Source organism: Myiozetetes cayanensis, unplaced genomic scaffold (genome assembly GCF_022539395.1).
Source record: "Myiozetetes cayanensis isolate MyiCay16 unplaced genomic scaffold, myiCay2020 scf3, whole genome shotgun sequence".
Lineage (NCBI taxonomy): Eukaryota > Metazoa > Chordata > Aves > Passeriformes > Tyrannidae > Myiozetetes > Myiozetetes cayanensis.
Genome location: NW_026087521.1, coordinates 51,506,875 through 51,526,267, shown reverse-complemented (window position 1 = coordinate 51,526,267; position 19,393 = coordinate 51,506,875). Strand labels below are relative to the sequence as shown.

Here is a 19,393-nt window from a genome sequence, read left to right as displayed (position 1 = left end):
TTAATTCTGGTTAGCTCCCCTTAATGCACAAGATACCTTCCCTCACACTGCCTATGGAAAACTGCAAATACATCTGACACTACAGTCACCAGCAGAACTCAGCTGATCCTTCCAGTATGTGAAACACAGCTCTCCTAGGAGAAGCCCTAAGAGATGACCTTTAAGACATGACTCATGGGTTGATTTAGTGTTTGGGGCTGTTACTAGAAGAACATGAAAATACATTTTCCCTGTTATAATACTGCACAAAATGATACGTATGGTGATATACAAGATAAATGTTTGTAATGTGTAGGTCATAATGAAAGTGCCAGGCCTTTGACATACAGAGAACGAGAGCGCAGAAATCCATTCTATATTCAGACACCAGCCTCTAGGCTCTAGCAGAGTCAGACTCCAAACTCTATGCATGCTATAAGTTGCTTTCTGCAGGACCCAACCTCTCTCCCTTGGTTTGACTAGAGACTTAAGTTTGACAGCTGAACTTCAGTGGCATGAATATCCCTCACAGTATCTTCCCCAGGGCAGTATACCACCTCCCATCATTTTTTGTTATATGCACACATGCACACACACACACACACACACATTATACATACACTCAAATGTATATTCACACATTATTTTTGAGATGATCTCTTAATCTCCTCTGTAGCAATCAGAGGAAGGTCTGCACACAAATGTAGTCTGAAGAAACTTTCAAGCCCATACAGAGCAGAAGGAAACAGGTCTCACATTTGGCTGGTAGGTTACATTTTTTAAGTGACCTTTCTCAACTACAGCTCTAACTGATCAAATATCTAAATGTTTCACATCTCTGTCACCAGCAGAGATGACACTTTTTTTAAAGGAACAGGTTCTCTTAGTCCAGCAGCCCCTGCAACCTTCTGGGGTGCCTGGCTCCAGCCAGGCAGCTGTTTTCTTGAGTAAGGTAGGTGGCTGTCTGCAGTTTCATGCAGGAGTGATGATAGGTCCCATGTCCAACATAGTAAGTGCCAAAGTTTTCAAGGCCTGATTGATAGGCAAGACCTGCCAGCATCCAGTCAGATCACAGCAATTTAACAGGGACAGGTTGTACTGAGGATTCTGATTTAAAGTCTTGCACTTGAAAGGAAGCAGCTTAATTGGGCCCTCAAAAAAAGTGGACATTTTGTGGGGGCAAAAGTGCTTCAGGGGTGCTTCAAGAGCACAGTGTTTCTCTGATGTCAATCTGTTCTCCTCTCCTGACAGCCATAGGACCAGGTAGAGTGGAGTCACAGTTCCTGAATGGTTTCCTAGGATTTAAACTTGAAGTAGGCTTCAACTGTAGTAAAGCAAAAAAGGTGGTGAATTAGGGCAATACCCTGAACTGGAGTGGCAGGAGGGGAAGGAAAGAGCATCTTGGCACTTACTTGCATATTCCTGTGGTGTCATGGCCTGGTTGATCACGCTAGTGAAGGCTTTGATCCACTCCAGCTGGTCAGTCTCTGTCTCGCAGGTGAAGAGGTATTCCCGGTCAGGGGTGACAATGGTGATGCCATAGTGCCAAGAGAAGTTGCCCTGTGTCCCTGAAGGCAATCCCTTCTGGACACTATATCCATTCTCTCTGCTGCCCACAAATACCTCACCCTTAGCAAATGCATCCTGTACATCAGGAGGGAAAGACAGTGATTTATGGAATCCCAGAAGAATCAAGGAATAATTACAATGCACCTAAGAACAGGAGAGAGTGTGTGAGGACCAGGGATGTTGCAGCAAAAAGTTTTGGAGGTGGTCAGGGAATTCAGAAGAGCAGGGAGTTTATGCTCAAAGACTGTAGTGAAAAGGACTATCTAAGGATATAGGTCTTGAGAGGTCTGAGAGAGGAACAGGTGCTCCTGTCCCTCCATGTCACCCCTCCATCACCACCTTTACACCGCTACCCTCCCTGTTCCCATTGTTTGCAGGCAGCGAAACACAGAAAGCATGTGACCTAAGTGGGATGGAAAGGGGAAGACGTGGAGCCCATCCAGAGCAGCTGTGGAACCTGCGAGCCACCCTTACTGCAGAGCAAAGACTCTGGTTGCACTTTGACCCTGCCCTCAGCACCGTTTCCTGCAGCTGCCCAGCGGTCAGATCTCCCCCTCACCAAAGGATCCTTGAAGTACATGAGCCTGCGGTGATCCAGCGTGAACCAGCGCTTCTTAAAAGCCTCTCTCTGCTGTGAAGGGAAGAGGTGACAAATGTAAGAGGACATCGCCCTCTGCTGTGAGCAGTATGAATGGATACCCAAAATTCATCCCAACCACTTGAAGCAAGCCCCTGGCTTAAGAGCAACCTCCTCCTCGCCCTTTCTCAGCTGAGAGGGGGGTCAGTATCGGGTTTTTCAGTCCCAGCTGCTGTCCCCAACTCTTGGACTTTGGTAAAGGACCCCAGAGTTGAGACAGGAGAAATCTAGACGCTAAATACCTGTAAGGTCACGCACACACAGACACATGCAGAGAGATCTGTCGCTCTGGGAGAAAGCAGGGACTCTGGCTTCATCTACTTTCACATGTGTCCTTCCCCTTCCTTTAATTGTCCCCTCCCTTGGTGCACACACACTGTTCCCACGGGTGTCTAAAGAGTCAGGGGGGAATGGGGAAACAGCAGGAGAAAAACATTGAAGTTGGGAAAGCCAGTGGCTCTCTGGCTGGTCCCCGTTAAGATTTTCTTTACCATAGTAGCTCACCTTGGGACCAGTCTTCTCCATGTATCCCTCCTTCAAGAAATTTCTCGTCAGACGATTTTTAATCTGACAAAAAGGCAAGAGTAATATTCACTTAGCTGCGCTTCTTTGCTGTTCATTTCCCCTCCGCCTTTCCAATTCAAGTCACCTTCCCTCAAATTCAGTCACCTTCTAAATTCATATTTCCTGAACTGCCTAGCCAGGAGTCACTTCTGCTTCCAAAATGCCCAGAAACAGCAGAAAGTGGTTGTTTGCTGACCGCCACAGGCCCTTTTAAACATACATTCTCATCCCTCTATCAAGACACTGCAATTTCCACTTCTGTACCTGGGGTTATAATAGTAACTAATGAGCTCCTTTATCACATAAGCAGCAAGAGACTCAGCACTGTGCTCTAGCGCTGTCTTACCTCATTATCGCTGGCAATGGGAAATGCTACCTTCAGATAATGGAACTGCACAGAGCGAATGGCATTGAACCAGTCCACTACCTCCTGAAAATGGAAAAGCACAGTATAGAAAGCTTAGCCAGAGCAACAGTGAGCCATCTAAATTCACCCAGACCTCTGTTAAATACACAATGTAGTCAGTTCTCCTTCCCAAGCACCTCTCAGCATCTCCCTCATTTGCACACAGCCAGCACAGAATCACAGAGTCACAGAACATGCTGAGTGGAGAGGATCACAAGGATCATCAAGTCCAACTCTTGGCCCTGCACAGGACCATCCCCAAGAGTCACACCATGTGCCTGAGAGTATCACCCAAACACTTCTTGAACTCTGTGAGGCTTGGTGTTGTGACCACTTCCCTGGGGAGCCTGTTCCAGTGCTCAGCCACGCTCTGGGAGAAGAACCTCTTTTTAATATCCAACCTAAACCTCCCCTGACACAACTTCAGACTATTCCCTCGGGTTCTGTCACTGGTCGCCACAGAGAAGAGATCAGTGCCTGCCCCTCCTCTTCCCTCACGAGGAAGTTGTATCTGCAATGAGGTCTCCCCTCAGTCTCCTCTTCTCCAGGATGAACAGACCAAGAGACCTCAGCCACTCCTCATACGGCTTCCCCTCAAGGCCCTTCACCATCTTCATTGCCTTCCTTTGGACACTCTCTAACAGCTTCATATCTTTCCTATATTGCATGCACAAAACTGCACACAATATTCAAGGTGAGGCTGCCCCAGCGCAGAGCAGAGCAGGACAATCCCCTCCCTCAACCAGCTGGCAATGCTTTGCCTGACGCCCCCAAGGACACGCTTGGCCCTCCTGGCTGCCAGGGCTCTGCTGACTCATATTCGACTTGCCATCAACCAGGACCCCAGGTCCCTTTCCATGGCACTGCTTTCCAGCATCTCATTCCCCAGTCTGTATGAACATCCAGAGTTGCCCCATCCCAGGTGCAGAATCTGGTACTTTCCCTTGTTGAATTTCATATGGTTGATGATTGCCCAGTCCTCTAATTTGTTGAGGTCTCTCTGCAGGGCCTCCCTGCCTTTGAGGGAGTCAGCACCTCCTCCCAGTATTGTATCATCAGCAAACTTGCTTAGTATCCCTTCCAGTGCTGCATCCAAGTCATTTATGAAGATGTTGAAGAGCACAGGGACCAAGATGGAGCCCTGTGGAACCCCACTAGTGACAGGTCACCAGTCTGATGTCACCCCATTCCCTATTACCCTCCGTGCTCAAACACTGAGCCAATTGCTCATCCACCACACGCTGTGTTTATCCAGCTGTGTGCTGGACACTTTGTCCAGAAGGATACAGCGAGAGACAGTATCAAAAGCTTTACTGAAATTAAAAAAAAAAAAAAAAAAGTATCAATTGGCTTTCCTTGATCAACTAGGTGGGTTATCTTGTTGTAGAAGGAAATCAGGTTTAATAAGTAGGACTTTCCTCTCATGAAGCCGTGCTGGCTGTGACCAATGACTGTATTGTCTTTTCAGTGTTTCTCAATACCTCCCAGAATAATCTTCATGACTTTCCCAGGCACTGAAGTGAAACTGACAGGCCTGTAGCACGGCTGACCCATTCCCCACATGCACAGGCAGCACATCTCCACATGTTCTACAGCAGCTCCTCCCACACAAACTGACTCAGCCAGCGCTCCTGTCCTGCTCCCTGCAGCAAAACTCTCCCACAGATACACGGAGAGCCAGAACTCCCACCCCGTTACCTACAGCAACTCCCACTCGCACACCCCATCCTACCCATGTTCCACACTATTTAATATCAGCAGTTCTCAAAGCGTGTCAATGGCTTTGCAGTGTTTGATGCTAAAATCAGATACCTTTCCACTTTCATGGTAGACAAATATATTACGGGTCTTGTTGTCTTTGAGATAGGTGATCTGCAGGCCATTGGGGTTCCCAATCTTCTCTGGCTGGAATGTAGCATTGATGACATCTATTTTAACATTAATTTTGGGTTCTTTGGCCTGAAAACAGAATGGCATTGATCATGCATGAGCAATCTAGAAGGAAAGGGACCCAAGCTATTGACTAAGTGGGGCAAGGCAGGAGCAGAGTGTATTAAAAAGTAATAACTGACCCTTCCCAACAAAATGTATCACACAATCTCTTCACTATGTGGTGACCAAACAGTGGCCCAACCCATCCAATTTAGATTTGAGCTGTACCTTCTCTGGAAGCGCTGGTGAAACACTGAGAGTGTTTCTGACTTTACAGTTGAGCCACTCTAAAGGCTAACTGACCTCAAAAGGAAAGAGCCCACTCTTGGAATCATAGAAATATAAAAGTGTTTGGGTTGGAAGAGACCTTTTAAAGGCCATCTAGTGTGACGCCCCCAGAAATGAGCAGGGAACTCTTCACCTAAATCAGGTTGCTGAGAGTCCCAGTCCAGCCTGACTTTGAACTTTTTCTGATGGGGTGTCCACCACTTCTCTGAGCAATCTGTTCAGTGTTTCACCACCTTCATTGTAAAAGACTTCTTCCTTATATCTAGTTTAAATCTACCCTCTTTTAGTTTAAAAGCATTATCTCCCTTGTCTGATCAAAACAGGCCTGCTAAAAAGTCTGTCCCTATCTTTCTCATAAATTCCCTTTAATACTTGAAAGGCCATATTAAGGTCTCCCCAGAACCTTCTCTTCTATAGGCTGAACCCCAACATTCTCAGCCTGTCTTCACAGAAGAAGTGTTCCAACCCTCTGATCATTTTTGTGGCCCCCTCCTGGACCTGCTCAAACAGGTCCATGACCTTCCTGTGTTGAGGGTCCCAGAGTTGGATGCAGTGCTCCTGGTTGGGTCTCACAAAGGTGGAGTAGAGGGGGAGAATCACCTCCCTTGACCTGCCTGTCACACTTCTTTTGGCACGGCCCAGCATATGGTTGGCTTTTGGGCTGCAAAGGCATGTTGACAGCTCATGTCCACATTTTCATCCATCATTATCCCCCCATCGCTTTCCACAGGGTTGTTCTGAATCCCTTCATCCTCCTGCTGGTATTGATACCAGGGATTGCTCGACACAGGCGCAGGACCTTGCACTTGGCCTCATTAAGCCATATTGGCCCACTTCTTAAGTTTGTCCAGGTCCCCTCTGGACATCTCTTGCTCCTCCCCACCCTGAGCCATTCCCTCCTTTGTGATAGCATATTAGCACTTGCCCCATTTATTTCAGGGAGATGAATGAGCAGAAGAGTAGCTCTTCTCAAAACCAATCAGAGAACATGTTTTTGCCACCTTGGCTCACAAGGGGTGAGGTTGGTTCCAGGGATGGTGCAGGATTACACATCCAGGCAAATGGATAGGGGTGAAGTGAAAGATCAGTCCTTTTCTCAGCAGTGAGGGAAGTACAAAGGGAGAACATGAGGAAATGTCCCCCTAACAGTAGAAAGAGGACCCCTCTCCTCTGTGACATTTCTGTTATCATCCCTGGGCTGGGCTGAGCAAGGCAACCTCAGAAATATTCATAAGAAATCAGAACATTTCTGTTACCCTGCTACTCTGGGTGGAGTACTCACTGAGGTGGGAGTTTACCACCATACTCACATCCTGCTTGGTGAAATACTTCAGACATCCCTCTCTCTCAGACAAGAGGAACTTGCGGGGTAGGAACTGCCCATTGTCTCGACCTCGCTTCCAGAGGATGCCTTCCTTCACCCCTAGGAGCAGAAAAGTCACTTTTAATAGCAGCTCCCAAGAACACTGTAGGCTTCAGAGAGCTGCACACAGCCAGGGGTCCAGCCACCCCTCTGGGATAAAGATATGATGGACAATGGCCGAGAACAAACACCTGAGAGGTGTCACCTCTGACTTACAACTGAAGATGGTGGTGTTTCTGGGTTTGCAGCCCAGATAAATGCTCACCAAAAGACATTCCCAGATTCTTCCCACCTCTTAGCCCTGCTCCCACTGCTGCCTCTGACAGCGTGAAAGCTGTCTCCTATGAACACAAGAGTCCTGGCCCATGCAGATGCTGGTGTGGGATCAGAACTCTTCCCACTTGAGTTTGCAGGTCTTTGGGCTGCAGCACCCTTTGTCATACACAGACATTTTAAAGCCAACAGCCATGGTTAGAGAGGGTGGCATTCAACAGGACAGAAATTCCTTACTGCAGAGGTCTGCCTCCGTCAGGACATCAAATTCCTTTGAAAAATTCCAGCTGGTAATACCAGGCTTGGATGCAACCTGTGCCAGTGCCAGCCTATGCTTTCCACAATTTAATCCCCCCAAAACAATGCCCTGTAAGTACGAGTTGGGTTCTTGGGAGTACTTGTGGGATCTGCAACACTGACACTTCATGATGCTCAGAAGTTCCTATCAAAGGCAACAGGCAAGACATTTTGATGCTGTGCTCTGCTCTTACCATCAGAATACGGCAGCTGTTTTCCTGGCTCAGTGAATTCTTTGCGTTCATATTTGGCCCGTATCCACTGTTCTCTCAGCACTCTAAGGAGAGAGGTGACAGGTAGCTCAGAAACAAACTAGAAGAACTGAGAGAGAATTGCCCTTCCCCCTTCTGTATGCAGCAACTTACTGACAGTCATTGTAGGTTGGCTGGTAATAGTAAATAGGGATGTGAGCTTCATACGTGGCTTTAGTCACAGCATTCCCATGCTTGGCCAGAAACTGCAGGGTTAGACAGAGAGTTAGTGCCTTGCCTTTGATGCAGACTCATGCTGGACCTTTTTCTTTTCTGACCCACTACAGGGCTAGATGCACATCTAGCTTTAATGGAGCACTCTCTTTCCCCTCCATTGCAACATCCCGGCAGTCTGGCTACAGGGAGGTGGGTCTCAAAGGTCTCATCTACTCTCAGACGTTACTCTGATTGCACCTGAATCAACAGAATGCCATAAATGTCACTTCCGTTGGGGCTGGATGCACACACGTTCAGTGGATTTGCTGCCATGCCCCACATCTCCCGGAGAGTTCAACAACAGCTCTGCAACGCCATCTGGGAGGACATTCCAAACTTCTTCAGTCCCCTTCCAAAGAGCAACAAGATACAGAGTATTTTCTTTGGATCTCCAGAAAATATTTTCAGTCCCCTGGAGATTAGTGAGTTGAGGGGACTGGAACGGGGAGAAGTCAAGTTTCCATAAATGCCATTTTTCTCAAAAAATTATATTATATCTGTAAACTCTTCTCAGAGAATGGAATTGTACAAGATTTTCCCCTTGGACTGCTGAAACCAAAAGGAGACATTGAGACTGGATGGTGTTGGCAAGTGGAAAATAAGTAACCTGGAGCAGCAAAGACCCTGAGCCTTAGCAAGATACATTGCAAGAGCTCTGCCTTTGCCATAAAGTAACAGGACACGGGGAGACACATAAAGCAAGTGCATTCCCTCTCTCCCAGTGAGTTATGGAGAGCTATCCCTGACTGAGTATCAGGAGCATCAGTAGAAAAGGAACAGATTAAATCAGATTACATCTTCAACCCTGTGAGGCCAGTGGGCTCATTTTCCCAGGACACTTGGTGTATAGCCTAGACCCAACCCACTCGACATACCGGTGGGGATAAAGATCTCACCTGCACCTGAGCATCATCCCAGAGGTCCATCTTCAGGGATTTGACTTTGCTGATGCTAGGGATGTTGCGATGAATTCCTGAACAGCTGAGGCATATAAAGACACCCAAAGTAGAGGATGCCCAGTCAGGATCTGAGAGTATAAAAAAGGGTATGACTAGAAGTGGTGAATTCCCCTGGGCGATATGCCTCACCTGAGAATGTAGTCCTGAGAAACAGAGAGCTGAGTGATCACAGTTTCATCTGAGCTGATTAATTAACACACAAGGTACAGATGCCAGTCAGGAAAAAACCACAGCTATTAGTCCCTCATTTTCCCTGTTTCAACCACTTTGTCTGAATCTTTATTAATGTATACCTTGAAAAACTTTGAAATGCTCCACAGACTGCCTTTGCATAAAGGGTCACCCAAGATGAAAATGAAACCACCTCTGGGAAAAGACTCCAGGAGATGTTTAGTGCGTCACAGTGAACCACCAACAGTATTTAGTCCAGGAAGTGGAAAACAACCTTGAATCTAAAATTTTCCTGGAAGAATTTAATAAGATAAAATGGTACTAATTAGCCCAGTCCTAATTTGGCTTGAGTGCTCCATTTGGGGGTGTATGATGGGTGTTTTTAGCAGCATTTGTAGGACCTCAAACTGGGTACCTTTTTGAGAGGGCTAGCCCTTCAGTAAATGAAATCTCCTAGGCGAGTGAGGCAGGTTGTCAGTTCAGAGCTGAGTCATGGAGGAGACAATGCCCTCCTGAATCATGCCTTCTTTCTGGAAGCAGTTAGCATTTCACTGGGAACTTTCCTGTCAGGTCCTGACTGGGCATGACCTTGATTTGTATTTGAGATCTAACATGACTACAACCCACAGTGCTGCAGCTATGCAGCCCCCGCTTATCTAGCACTCCCACATCCCAGTCCTTCTTCCCACCAGCGCTGTGGCAGCATCTCCTTCCTGTTCCCTTGCCAACACACCTTCAGGGAGAGGAAACGAATATGCAGAGCAATGTCTTCTCTTCCTCTCAACCCCAGGCTCCTGTGCAGTCCAGATAGCCAGCACCAAATAGCTGCTAGAGACCAGCCCCAGCTCCTTGCTGCCAACGTTTCCTCCAGCATCCTTCGAGGACTCACCTGGCTTCCCGCAGTCTGCGCACAAAGAGTTTTCTGCTCTTTTCCACACCTCCTTCAGGGCCCTCATGCTCCGCTCGTTTCCTCCGGCCATCAGCTCCTAATGGTATCCCTCCAGGTAGGGCAGGACAGGGCCAGGAAGGCAGCTGCCTGTGCCTTATGCACCTGCAGGCCAACCCAGTGGGTTGCCCAAGGGAGAAGGAGCCACCAGAGAGACAAGCTCTGGCAGACGGAGGGAAAAGGGGAAGGCAAGAAAAGCCTTAAAGTTAATGGAAAGGGTACGGAGGCCTGCCGGTGCACCTGAGCCAGCTGAGCGCAGGCAGGGGCAAAGAGGCTGGAGGCTGAAGTGCACCCAGACTGTGAGTGAGGAGGAGGAGACCTGCCCCATGGGCGTGGAGGGAAGTGCAGCAATTAACCACAGAACTGGTTTTTCCGCATTTCTGCTGGTGAAAGGACAGGCCAGGAAAAGAGCACAAGCAGCAAGCGAGCTGATAAAGGAGAGCTCGTTTTGGACTAGCGGCCGCCAGGCTGTGACAGGACTTGTGTCAGGACTTGTCACACTCTGTGCGCTGGGGGAGTTGGCTTTGGCTGCCCCCACAGCACTTCAGGAACTTCTACCAAAGTCAACTGGCCAACACAAAGGCATTACATCCATTTTTAAGGCAAGAACAGGGGGGCAATAAAGGTTCAAGAGTTCATCCAAAGTCACTCAGCCATCAGCCAATAACATGGCAGTCTTGATGCCCCCATGAATTCGTGCCAGTACCTCTCACCACCTCTACAAAAACCACAGCTGTCCAGCCAGGTCCTGCACCAGGTCCTGCATCTTGGATACTCAGTGTCAGAGCCATGCCTTGCAATTGCCTCCCCTGGCTAAGAGGAGCAGCACAGGCATCACTAACACCAAGCAATGGCAATACCTCAGAGCTTTATTGAAGAATGTTCAAATGAAGAATTGCAAATTTAAACTATTTGGAGGAGTGACCTTTACTAAAGAGATGTAGATTTATATCACTCAGGAGCGGCAGAACAAATCTCAGGGTGTGAGATCGGCTGCTGCACTGGCACGTCCACACCGGGCAGTGCCATAAAATCTTTTGCTGAGAGGGAGATGAAGAGGAGTGTTCCCACGCCTGACGAAACCCCCTGTCCACCCTCGGCTGGATGCTGAGGCCGGGAGCGGAGGCCTGGGAAGCTCATGACCCTGTCCAGTATCTCCTGCCCGAGCCGAGGCGGGGGGCGGGCGGCACAGAATGTCGGGCGGGGCAGGGGCGGCCCCCGGGCCCGGCGGCGGCGGAAGGGGCGGGCGGCGGCGGCAGCGTGGTACCGACATGGGCCGCAACAAGAAGAAGAAGGGCCCGGGCGGCCGCGAGGGGCGGCTGGTGCTGACTTTCGACGAGGAGAGGCGGAGGTGAGGCCGGGCGGGCCGAGGGAAGCGGAGGAAGGAGGGAAGGAAGGCATCCCCCGGTCGCTAAAAGCTGGAGGGGTGGGGGTTCTGTGTTGCCGGCGGCAGGGAGTACCTGACCGGCTTCCACAAGCGGAAGGTGGAGCGGAGGAAAGCGGCGCTGGAGGAGATCAAACGGAAGCTAAAGGAGGAGCAGAGGAAGATGAAGGAGGAGGTGGGAGAACGGTCTTGTATGCCCCCCTCTCCCCGCCGTGGTGGGCTGGGAGCGGGGCAGGAGGGGCGGCAGAGGCGCCGCAGTGACCTATTTCCATCCCTCAGCGGCACCAGGAATACCTGAAGATGCTGAGCGAGAGGGAGGAGGCGCTCGGTACGTGCTGGGCCCTCGGGTGGGAAGAGAGAGGGATGCCTGTGGTTCTGGGGTGATAAGGGTTGCGGCAGGGATGCTCGCACATTGTCCCGAAACAACATCTGCTCGCTCCTCCCATGTCCCCCTGGGAAGCTGGGCAGCGATCTGAGCGGTGACCCCACAGCCCTCTGGCTTTGGGGGACAGGAGGTCAAGTGGGTTGTACAGAAGGGAAGGAGGCAGGAGGGCATCTCCGAGGTGTTCATCTAGGTCCCCACAGCAGGGAGAAGGAGCTTGCCCTCCATGCCTGTAGTGGTGGTGTTCAAGCCCCGCTGCCCTTCAGCCCTGCCTGTGATGGCTGAGTGTTCAATCCCCTCCCCAGCACAGTGCAGCAGGAACAAGTGAGTGTACCTCGTGAAAAGTTGGGCACTTTGCAGTGCAGGATTTCTTTGTCTTCCCAGATGAGGCTGATGAACTGGAGCACTTGGTGACATCTCGGACAGAGTCTGTGAACATCGACCACCCAAACCACATCGTAACAGTGACCACCATCAGTGACCTCGACCTCTCAGGGGCACGCCAGCTGGGACTGACCACCCCTGTGGTGAAGCCTCTTGCTACCTTTCTGATTGTATCAGCTGTAAACATTCTTGGGGCTGGCTGGTGCTCCCTGAGTATGCCCAAAGACTTGCAGCTGGCTGGGAACAGGGATGAAAAGGGAAACTTGTAACTTTCGTATTTTTCCACAACTTATGTTGGGCCTCTAAAGAGGAGGAAATGTCCGATGTGAATAGTTCACTCCAAACTCCCTGGAATCCTTTGCTTGTCCCACCTGACCTTGATTAAGTGAAAGTCACAGGGCTGGATGGCAACACTGTAGTACTTTATAGCAGATACAACAAAATAAGCAGCAAGATTTCAGACTTTGCTGCATGGACTGTCCTCAACCTCTTTCCTGTGTCCTGTCCAGAAAAATTATTATTACCATTAGGAGGGATTTCTTTCTCCATGGTCCTGTGCTTGGACCACAAATAAGGAAACCACTTAGTTCTGGTTGTGGTCACTTTTGTTCTCAAAATACATTGTAACTGAGATCTTGTATTTATTTTATAGAGACTCTCAGGTACTAGTTGACTTGATCTCTTTTAATCTTTGAGTTGTGGCTGGATTTGAGCTCTTTGGGAAAGTGTCTGTTAACCTTATACATTTGTAAGGTCACCTTCTAATCTGAAAATCCACTTAAAGAGGTCTTGATAGTAATTTAAGAAAAAAGATGAGACCTTTGGTTCATAATTTAGACTTCAATTGCATGGCCATTAAGATCATGCTGAAATTTTAGGATCTGAGGATGGATTACTATAGGTCACTGGTCGTCCCTTTCCAAGGGACTTCCGTAAGAAACCTTGACACTTGCACAGCAAGGGATGTGGAGAAATAAAAGGTCTTCATCTGTGACTAGATGGTTCACAAAACAGGATGAAACCAAGAAGGCACTGGAAATGCCAGAATCACAAAACTGTTTTCTTTTTAAGGGAAAAAGTGATGGATCAGAAGAAGAGAAAGGGGAAGAGAAGAAGCCTATAAGACCAATGCCCAAGAAGTCCAGAAACCCCTTCCTGTCTGACAAGTATGTATAGATTCATTCAGGCCTTTGCTGTTAGACTCTGGAAGCTGATCAGAGGAGGTTTGCTTTCAGGATCCGCGGTGTGTGGCTGCAGGAGGGGATGCGGTGCTGCCCTGCGGGCAGGAGCCAGCAGGGGCCGCTGGCGGAGCACAGGCTGCCCGAGCGCTCCGGGCCCATCTCACGGGCTCTGGTGACAGCGGCTGGAGGAGGAGAGTGGGCTTCGTGCTCACCTCTTTACCTAGTCCTTCACCTCGCCACATACTGCAGGGTGCAGAGCTTGTCTCTAGGGTTGAAGATCAACAGATCTTAAAGCTGAAAGCTTTGGCGTTCTCCACATTTTTCAGTATCCAGGTCTTATTACTGCTTGGGGGGTTGTGGAGAATTACTTAACTCTGTGGTGTCTGGGCAGCACACTGCTCCCAAAATTAATTTTTGGTTGTTACTACACATGGAGACTTGCAGGTTTCGTGCATGGCTTGGAGTTCCTCTGGGGCTTGCCATGGCTGGCTCCTGTTCCTGCTGAGTCATACAGGGCTTTTCTGCTATTGTTGTGGTGTCGCCTTGTTTCTGCAGACTCTAGTCCCCAAACATTTTTCTCTTTCTGCCATGCACAGAATCTCTGCTCTTACTGCCACGCTGCACATGCACAGCCGGAAAAAGACGAAAGGAAAGAGATCGCAATGCGGGCAAGGCCCACGGAAGAAAATCCAGAAGTCCAGCACAGGACGAACCACCAAGACTCAGCGACGGAGATTGACGGGCAAAATGGGCCGCGACCAAGACTAACAGAGAAACTAATGTTCAAACCACCAGCTGGGACAGTGCTCCACATCTGGCCTGCTGCTTTTTGGGGCCCTGTTGTTGTGGGCAAGCCCCTTGCTTACTTGGTGCTCTGACCAGCAGTAAGCCCAGTTCAGCCTTTCTTTAGCCTCCTGAGCACTGGCCAGGGTGACTATAGACACTCTGCCCATTTATTTCTGCATTGGTCTCCAGCTAAGTGTCTGAGTACCACAGAGCCTCTTAAAAACTCCTACTGAGGGTCACACTTGCTATTTGGTATAACCCTTCTGTCCTTGGGCGCCTCCCCTGTCAGAGCTGATACTTGGCTTTGTTAAGGAAAAGGATCTGGGGCAGAGTGCAACAGGCACATCATCATCAGGGCAATTCGAGAGACTTGGAAGAGCTCTGCTTCCACTCCTGCATCGGTGCCCTGGCATTTCTGCTGTGCAGTAAATCCTTTTTCCGTGGAGACGTGGTGTCATCTTGCCTCATGTGTTCCTTCACCAGTGCCACACCTGAATGCAGGGGTGCTTTTTGTTTTGTACCTGTGCCATGTGAAGTTGGGTAACTTTTCGAATAAATCTGAAGTCATTTTGCTAAGAAAAAAACCAAACGTTCGTGACTTATCTGAAGAATAACAGGAGCTGTGCTAACGCCAGTACCAGCTGGAAAGAGAGGGAGATAATTCCTGGTGCTTAAAGGATATTGAAATCCACTGGTGCTTGGAAAATGGAATAGCTAGGAGCTATTTCCGTGGTAAGGCAGAGCCAGCCAGAGCAGGAATGGCTCATTCCATTGTCTGCTGAATATGCCGATCTTAGCTGTGATAGCTCAGGGGAGTATGAAATGCCCTAATGCCCTTGCTGTATGTGGGTGGCCCTCTTCAGGGTGGGAGTGGCAGAGACTGCCCTTGCCCTTTACCTCAGGGCTGCTGTTGTTGTTAGCAGCTAATTGCCTTTCTTCTTAGGACTTAAGCGTATGTTTTTTAGTGCGGTTGCCTTTGGCAGGGAGAAAAAAAAAAATAGTTTGCATGGCTGGGATTGAGGAATACTGATGGCAGAACTGTTGAGTGAATCCTCTGAGGAGGAGAGTGAGCCCAGGGAGCATGCTGGCCTCTGTCCTGGAGTATCTGTAGGAAACGGCCGTTCTGTCTCTTGTCAGCCAGGCCTCCTCCCATGCCATGTGTACTGGCAAGGAAATAACAAAGGAAGAAAAGGCCTGCGTGTCCAAAACCCACACCAAAAAAACTTGGAACCCAGCAATGGACAAGTAAATAGATTCCTCATGCCAGAAATGGGAGGGAAAAGAGTAAACCAGTGCCTGAGGCTTCGTGGAGGAACATCAGAACAGTGCTGATGGCTACCAGCCACTAAGGCAAATGGCACCATCCTCCATGTATCTGCCCATCATTTTCTTGGAGTGCACACATAAAGAAATTCTTCAGTGTGTTAAGGAGGAGAGTACAATCTCAACGCTGACAGCAGCAATGCAATTTCTGCTAAAGGGAGTGTTCTGAAGGGAACTGAGTGGCTCATGTACACTTGCTAAGGAATGGAGTCCTTTTGCACCTCCCTTTCCCTTCTGAAGAAGGTAAATGCTGGGGAAGTGGACACTGTAATCCCATGTGCCAGGGGTGCCTTGTGTGTTTGGATTCTAAGTCCCATCCTGGGATGAGTTCTTGGGTACTAGTGCTGCATAACCTCAGTCACATCATTAAAGTGTTTGTGGTTTCCTTGCCTCCAAAACAGTTCTTAAAAGCTGCCTCAAAGACCACCCCAAAAAGGTCATGGGCTTTTAAATGCGTGACCGTAATCTATCTACCTGCCTCACTTGGGGTCATTGGGTGTTTCAGAGATGCAAAACCAAAACTCAGGCAAGGCCGAAAGTCTGATGCTGGACTGGCTCATCCAAAGTGTCCAAGAGGTGCTGTGTGTGGACCATAAAATATTTCTTGTTCTGGTTTGGGAGTTACATGCTCTAGGGTGTTGTGTGTTGTTTGGTTTGAGGGGAATGGAGGAGGGAAGGAGAGGGAAGTTCTGTCTGGAGAGGTGTACTACACCAAGCGGACTCCAGCTCCAAGCTGGAGAACAGAGTCTGACACTCTTGTCTGGATTATACAGCAGCTTTCCCTTCTCTCCATGACATAGTGCCTTTGTAGAGTGGCCATGATCAGAAGGTGACTTGTGCTTCCCCATCCAAGGAGTTTGCTCTGGAGCTGGGATGGTCACTGTAAAGGAAATGCACCATGTCTCTGTGAAATCTGCTGGAGTGTGGACTGTGGAATGTGGGTTGGTTGCCTTCCCCAGCCTGTAGACAGCCAGTCTTGCATGGTAGTCGGGACAGTGCTAGATGACCTCATTGTAATCCTGATGGGATGGGATGTTAAGAGTGACCTCAGCAGCAATTCAGTTTTTGTCGTTTTGCTGCCAGGTGATCTGGAAAAATCTCACTTCTAGTTTGCTGTTTCTCTGGCCTTAATAACATCTTTCTCAAGTGTCAGCTGAAATCTCCAACAGCCTCTTCCATGCTCTGAAAGCTTCCAGTTCCTGCTGGAAGATGAGTTTTCAAATTATATTTAAAAAAAAAAAAAAAGCATATGGAAAAACTGAGAACAGAACTGTTAAATCCTATGCTCTTATGCTGCGTTAACCATCGGGGTTGTTCACTGCACTATTGATTTCTCCATTTGATCGATTAAAGCTTTATTTTGTAATGTAAATTACTGACTCAGCCCTAGCCCACTGTTTTTGTTAAGCACAGGGTTTGCAGTTGGGCTACCCCAGGATATTTTGAATCAAGGATATGAATTCCCACATGCAAATTAGTGAATGAAGGGTTTTCCAGATGCATCACAGTTCATACCAGTTCTGGCTTAAAATTCTTGTTTGTTGCTTCCCATTGTTTTCAAGATGGATTTGAGCATTTCTGGTTTCCACCCCCCTGACCCTGGCTGCTCACAAACAAGTTCAAGCTGTTCAGGAGAAGGCCACTTCCAAATATAAGGTACCTGCAAAAATTAACATGTTAGTGCAGTAGCTGCTCCATAAAGGAAAAGCAGAGACCAGCAGCTCCCTGTGAACTCCCTTTTCCACAGGCTTTTCACGCGTGGCTCTGCAGCTGGGTTACCTCGGGCACCTGCGCGTTGCTTTGCGTGTGCCCCAGGCACGCACAGAGACGCAAGGCTTTGACGTGGGCTGCCACACTGGGCTTTCCATGCATGATGGCTTTCACTGGCTAGACTGTGATTCCGCACACGTGCACACACAAAAATATAATTGGGATTACAGAGGATCAAAACCAGACTGAGAGCCAAAAAGGTCAGACAGTTGGGGAAAAATTGGAGCGCAGCGCAAAGGAAGAATGGTTGCAGCATGTGCGTGAGCTGTGTGATAATCAGTGCACTGTAGTTATTGCTTTTGTAGCATATCAAGCTCAAGGCTGTACTTGGCCATACTGCTGCTTCCAGTACTGTTTTCCAGAAATGAACTTGAGGAAAAAAGTAATTGGGAGAGTGACAAGAACTTTTGGGGACTCAGGGAGCTGAATAAGGGGTTGTTTGGGAAAGATAGTTTTGAAGAGTGGATTGTGAACTGCCTTCAGTGAGCAAACAAAAGGTGAAATTGAATTTTTTGTATTGCTTACTAGGGTCGGGAAGAGAAAGAATTTGGAAGAGAAGGAATTTGAACTGTAGCAGGAGCAATGTTAAGGACATTCCACTAGAAATAGCAAGGGTCAGGCAGGGCTTCTGCTTGTCAGGTAAAGCCCAGATTAGACAAACCTCTCTGAGAAGTGCTGTGGGTAGGCATGACCTCCTGTCGGAGCTGTGCTGGGAACACGGTGGCGTTTGGCTCTCTCAATGCTTGCGGATGAGTCCGCTGCTTTGGCACCTGTATCGGGTTCGAGCTAACTCCTGTTTTGGCCTAACTCGGTGCCTGGGGGAGAGCACTGGGGCAGACGCTCGGCAGGCGGTGGGGCGGTCCCTGGGGAAGGGCGGGGGGTTGCCCCGCAGCCCCCTCCCCGTCGCAGCCTCCCCCCAGCCCCGGCCGGGCCGGGTCGATCGCGCGCCCGCCGCCACCGACACGTGCGCGCCCGCACCCGTGGGCGCCGCAGCCGCGCGCCGCCGGCGGCCACTCAGGGCGCGATATTCAAATCACTGCTCGGCGGCAGCCAATGAGAGGGCCGGGGGCGGGGCCTCGCTCCCCGCGGTTCCCACGGCGAGCTTCATTGAGGGGGGAGCTCGGCGGGCGGCGAGGTGCTGGGAGCCATAGGGAAACTGAGGTACTGGGGGCACTGGGAGCCACTGGGAGCACTGAGCATGGCTGCATGCATGCATGCATGCCAGGAGTCCTGGGGATCAGAGCATTATCCTGGCAGTAGGCCCCGAGGGCTGTGGGGAGCAATGATTTGCCCATCAGGCAGTGGGGCACCAGGGGCTCTAGCCACGGGTGGCAGTCCATGGGCAGGGGAGGGCAGCGATGTTGGGGTGTTTCGTGTTGAATCCCTGCCAGGGGTTGCTTAGGCTCCTGTCTAGCATTTTGTGCGAACAAGTCAAGAAAACGTGCCCCATTGTGAGGAGGGAGGCTGTGAGACTGGCACTAGTGCAACTTGCTGCATTGCAAATGAGTGCTCTGAGAAACGAAAATTAAAGCTTGATTTTGGTGTTGACAGTTTGCCCCGGTTGGTTTGGGGAGCAGCCTTTGGTCAGCTGCTCTGACCCGAGTGTCCATGTTAGGGCAGCAGTGGCATGTTCACATCAGGGATGCTGGACTGGTTTCCTGTCCTGTTGGTGCCTCCTCCAAGCAAATTAGGCAGAGCCCTCCCAACATAGATCACATCTTCAAATCCAAGGATTCACACTCAAAGCCTGCAGAACAGAGAAGGTGATAGTGGGCAGGATGCTTACAAAAAAACAGGACAGAAGTGTGGAGCCCAGCTGTTGTGCTAGCAGTGCTTGTTGCCCTTCAGTTTTGCAATCAGCTATCCTATCTCAGAAATTTTATTGGGACCAACAAGTTTAGGAATAGTCTCAGTGGGTTTCCAAATTTCCTAAGTTACTTATAGTTAGGATGAAAGGTTTTCTTTTTGTGCCTTTTAACATATCTTGAAGAAAGAAAATTTCCATCAAACAAAATAGCAGGACATGCGCATCATTCTCTCTGTTCACAAGGACTACCAAATGGGGGAATGTCAGCAGTCATTTCAGGGTGCAATGCCCCCTTCCGAAGGTGGTCCCTGCTAGACCACACCCTTTTATTATCTGTAATTATATGGATCATACTGATCACCTTGTACCTGGGTTCCCTTTGATTCCAGTATTGACAGCTGAGAGCAGAAAACTTCAACCTGGGAATAACATCCCTGCTTCCACAGGAGCCTGAGGCTGGGGGACCCCAAGCTCTGGTCTTCTGCTGCTGTTCCTTCCTCCTTTTCCTCCTGGTTGCCCTCTGCC

General features: G+C 49.3%; 2 protein-coding genes across 2 annotated transcripts; one reads left to right on the top strand and one right to left on the bottom strand.

Moving 5' to 3' along the window:
* Positions 1–961: 961 nt before the first annotated feature.
* Positions 962–9,944, bottom strand: LOC126644634 (arf-GAP with dual PH domain-containing protein 1-like). Its single transcript, XM_050324195.1, has 11 exons — positions 9,795–9,944; positions 8,672–8,802; positions 7,674–7,765; positions 7,503–7,585; positions 6,686–6,798; positions 4,968–5,114; positions 3,096–3,179; positions 2,690–2,752; positions 2,108–2,179; positions 1,392–1,623; positions 962–1,303 (listed from the first exon to the last, which is right to left on the bottom strand). Exons 1-11 carry the CDS (start codon positions 9,883–9,885, stop codon positions 1,275–1,277), a joined length of 1,137 nt encoding a protein of 378 aa, XP_050180152.1. The 5' UTR covers positions 9,886–9,944; the 3' UTR covers positions 962–1,274.
* A 1,143-nt stretch (positions 9,945–11,087) lies between these two features.
* Positions 11,088–14,544, top strand: NOL12 (nucleolar protein 12). Its single transcript, XM_050324990.1, has 6 exons — positions 11,088–11,202; positions 11,305–11,410; positions 11,515–11,563; positions 12,002–12,144; positions 13,073–13,167; positions 13,779–14,544. The coding sequence occupies exons 1-6, from the start codon at positions 11,123–11,125 to the stop codon at positions 13,948–13,950; spliced, it is 645 nt and encodes a 214-aa protein (XP_050180947.1). The 5' UTR covers positions 11,088–11,122; the 3' UTR covers positions 13,951–14,544.
* The last annotated feature ends 4,849 nt before the right edge of the window (positions 14,545–19,393 follow it).

Bases quoted from the DNA above. Each gene is read 5' to 3' on its own strand.
- NOL12 (XM_050324990.1), top strand. From the start codon at position 11,123: ATGGGCCGCAACAAGAAGAAGAAGGGCCCGGGCGGCCGCGAGGGGCGG. The intron at 11,203-11,304 runs GTGAGGCCGGGC...TGCCGGCGGCAG, and splicing joins TTCGACGAGGAGAGGCGGAG to GGAGTACCTGACCGGCTTCC. The intron at 11,411-11,514 runs GTGGGAGAACGG...TCCATCCCTCAG, and splicing joins AGAGGAAGATGAAGGAGGAG to CGGCACCAGGAATACCTGAA.
- LOC126644634 (XM_050324195.1), bottom strand. From the start codon at position 9,885: ATGGCCGGAGGAAACGAGCGGAGCATGAGGGCCCTGAAGGAGGTGTGG. The intron at 8,803-9,794 runs GTGAGTCCTCGA...TTATACTCTCAG, and splicing joins CGCAGACTGCGGGAAGCCAG to ATCCTGACTGGGCATCCTCT. The intron at 7,586-7,673 runs GTAAGTTGCTGC...CTCTCTCCTTAG, and splicing joins CCAACCTACAATGACTGTCA to AGTGCTGAGAGAACAGTGGA.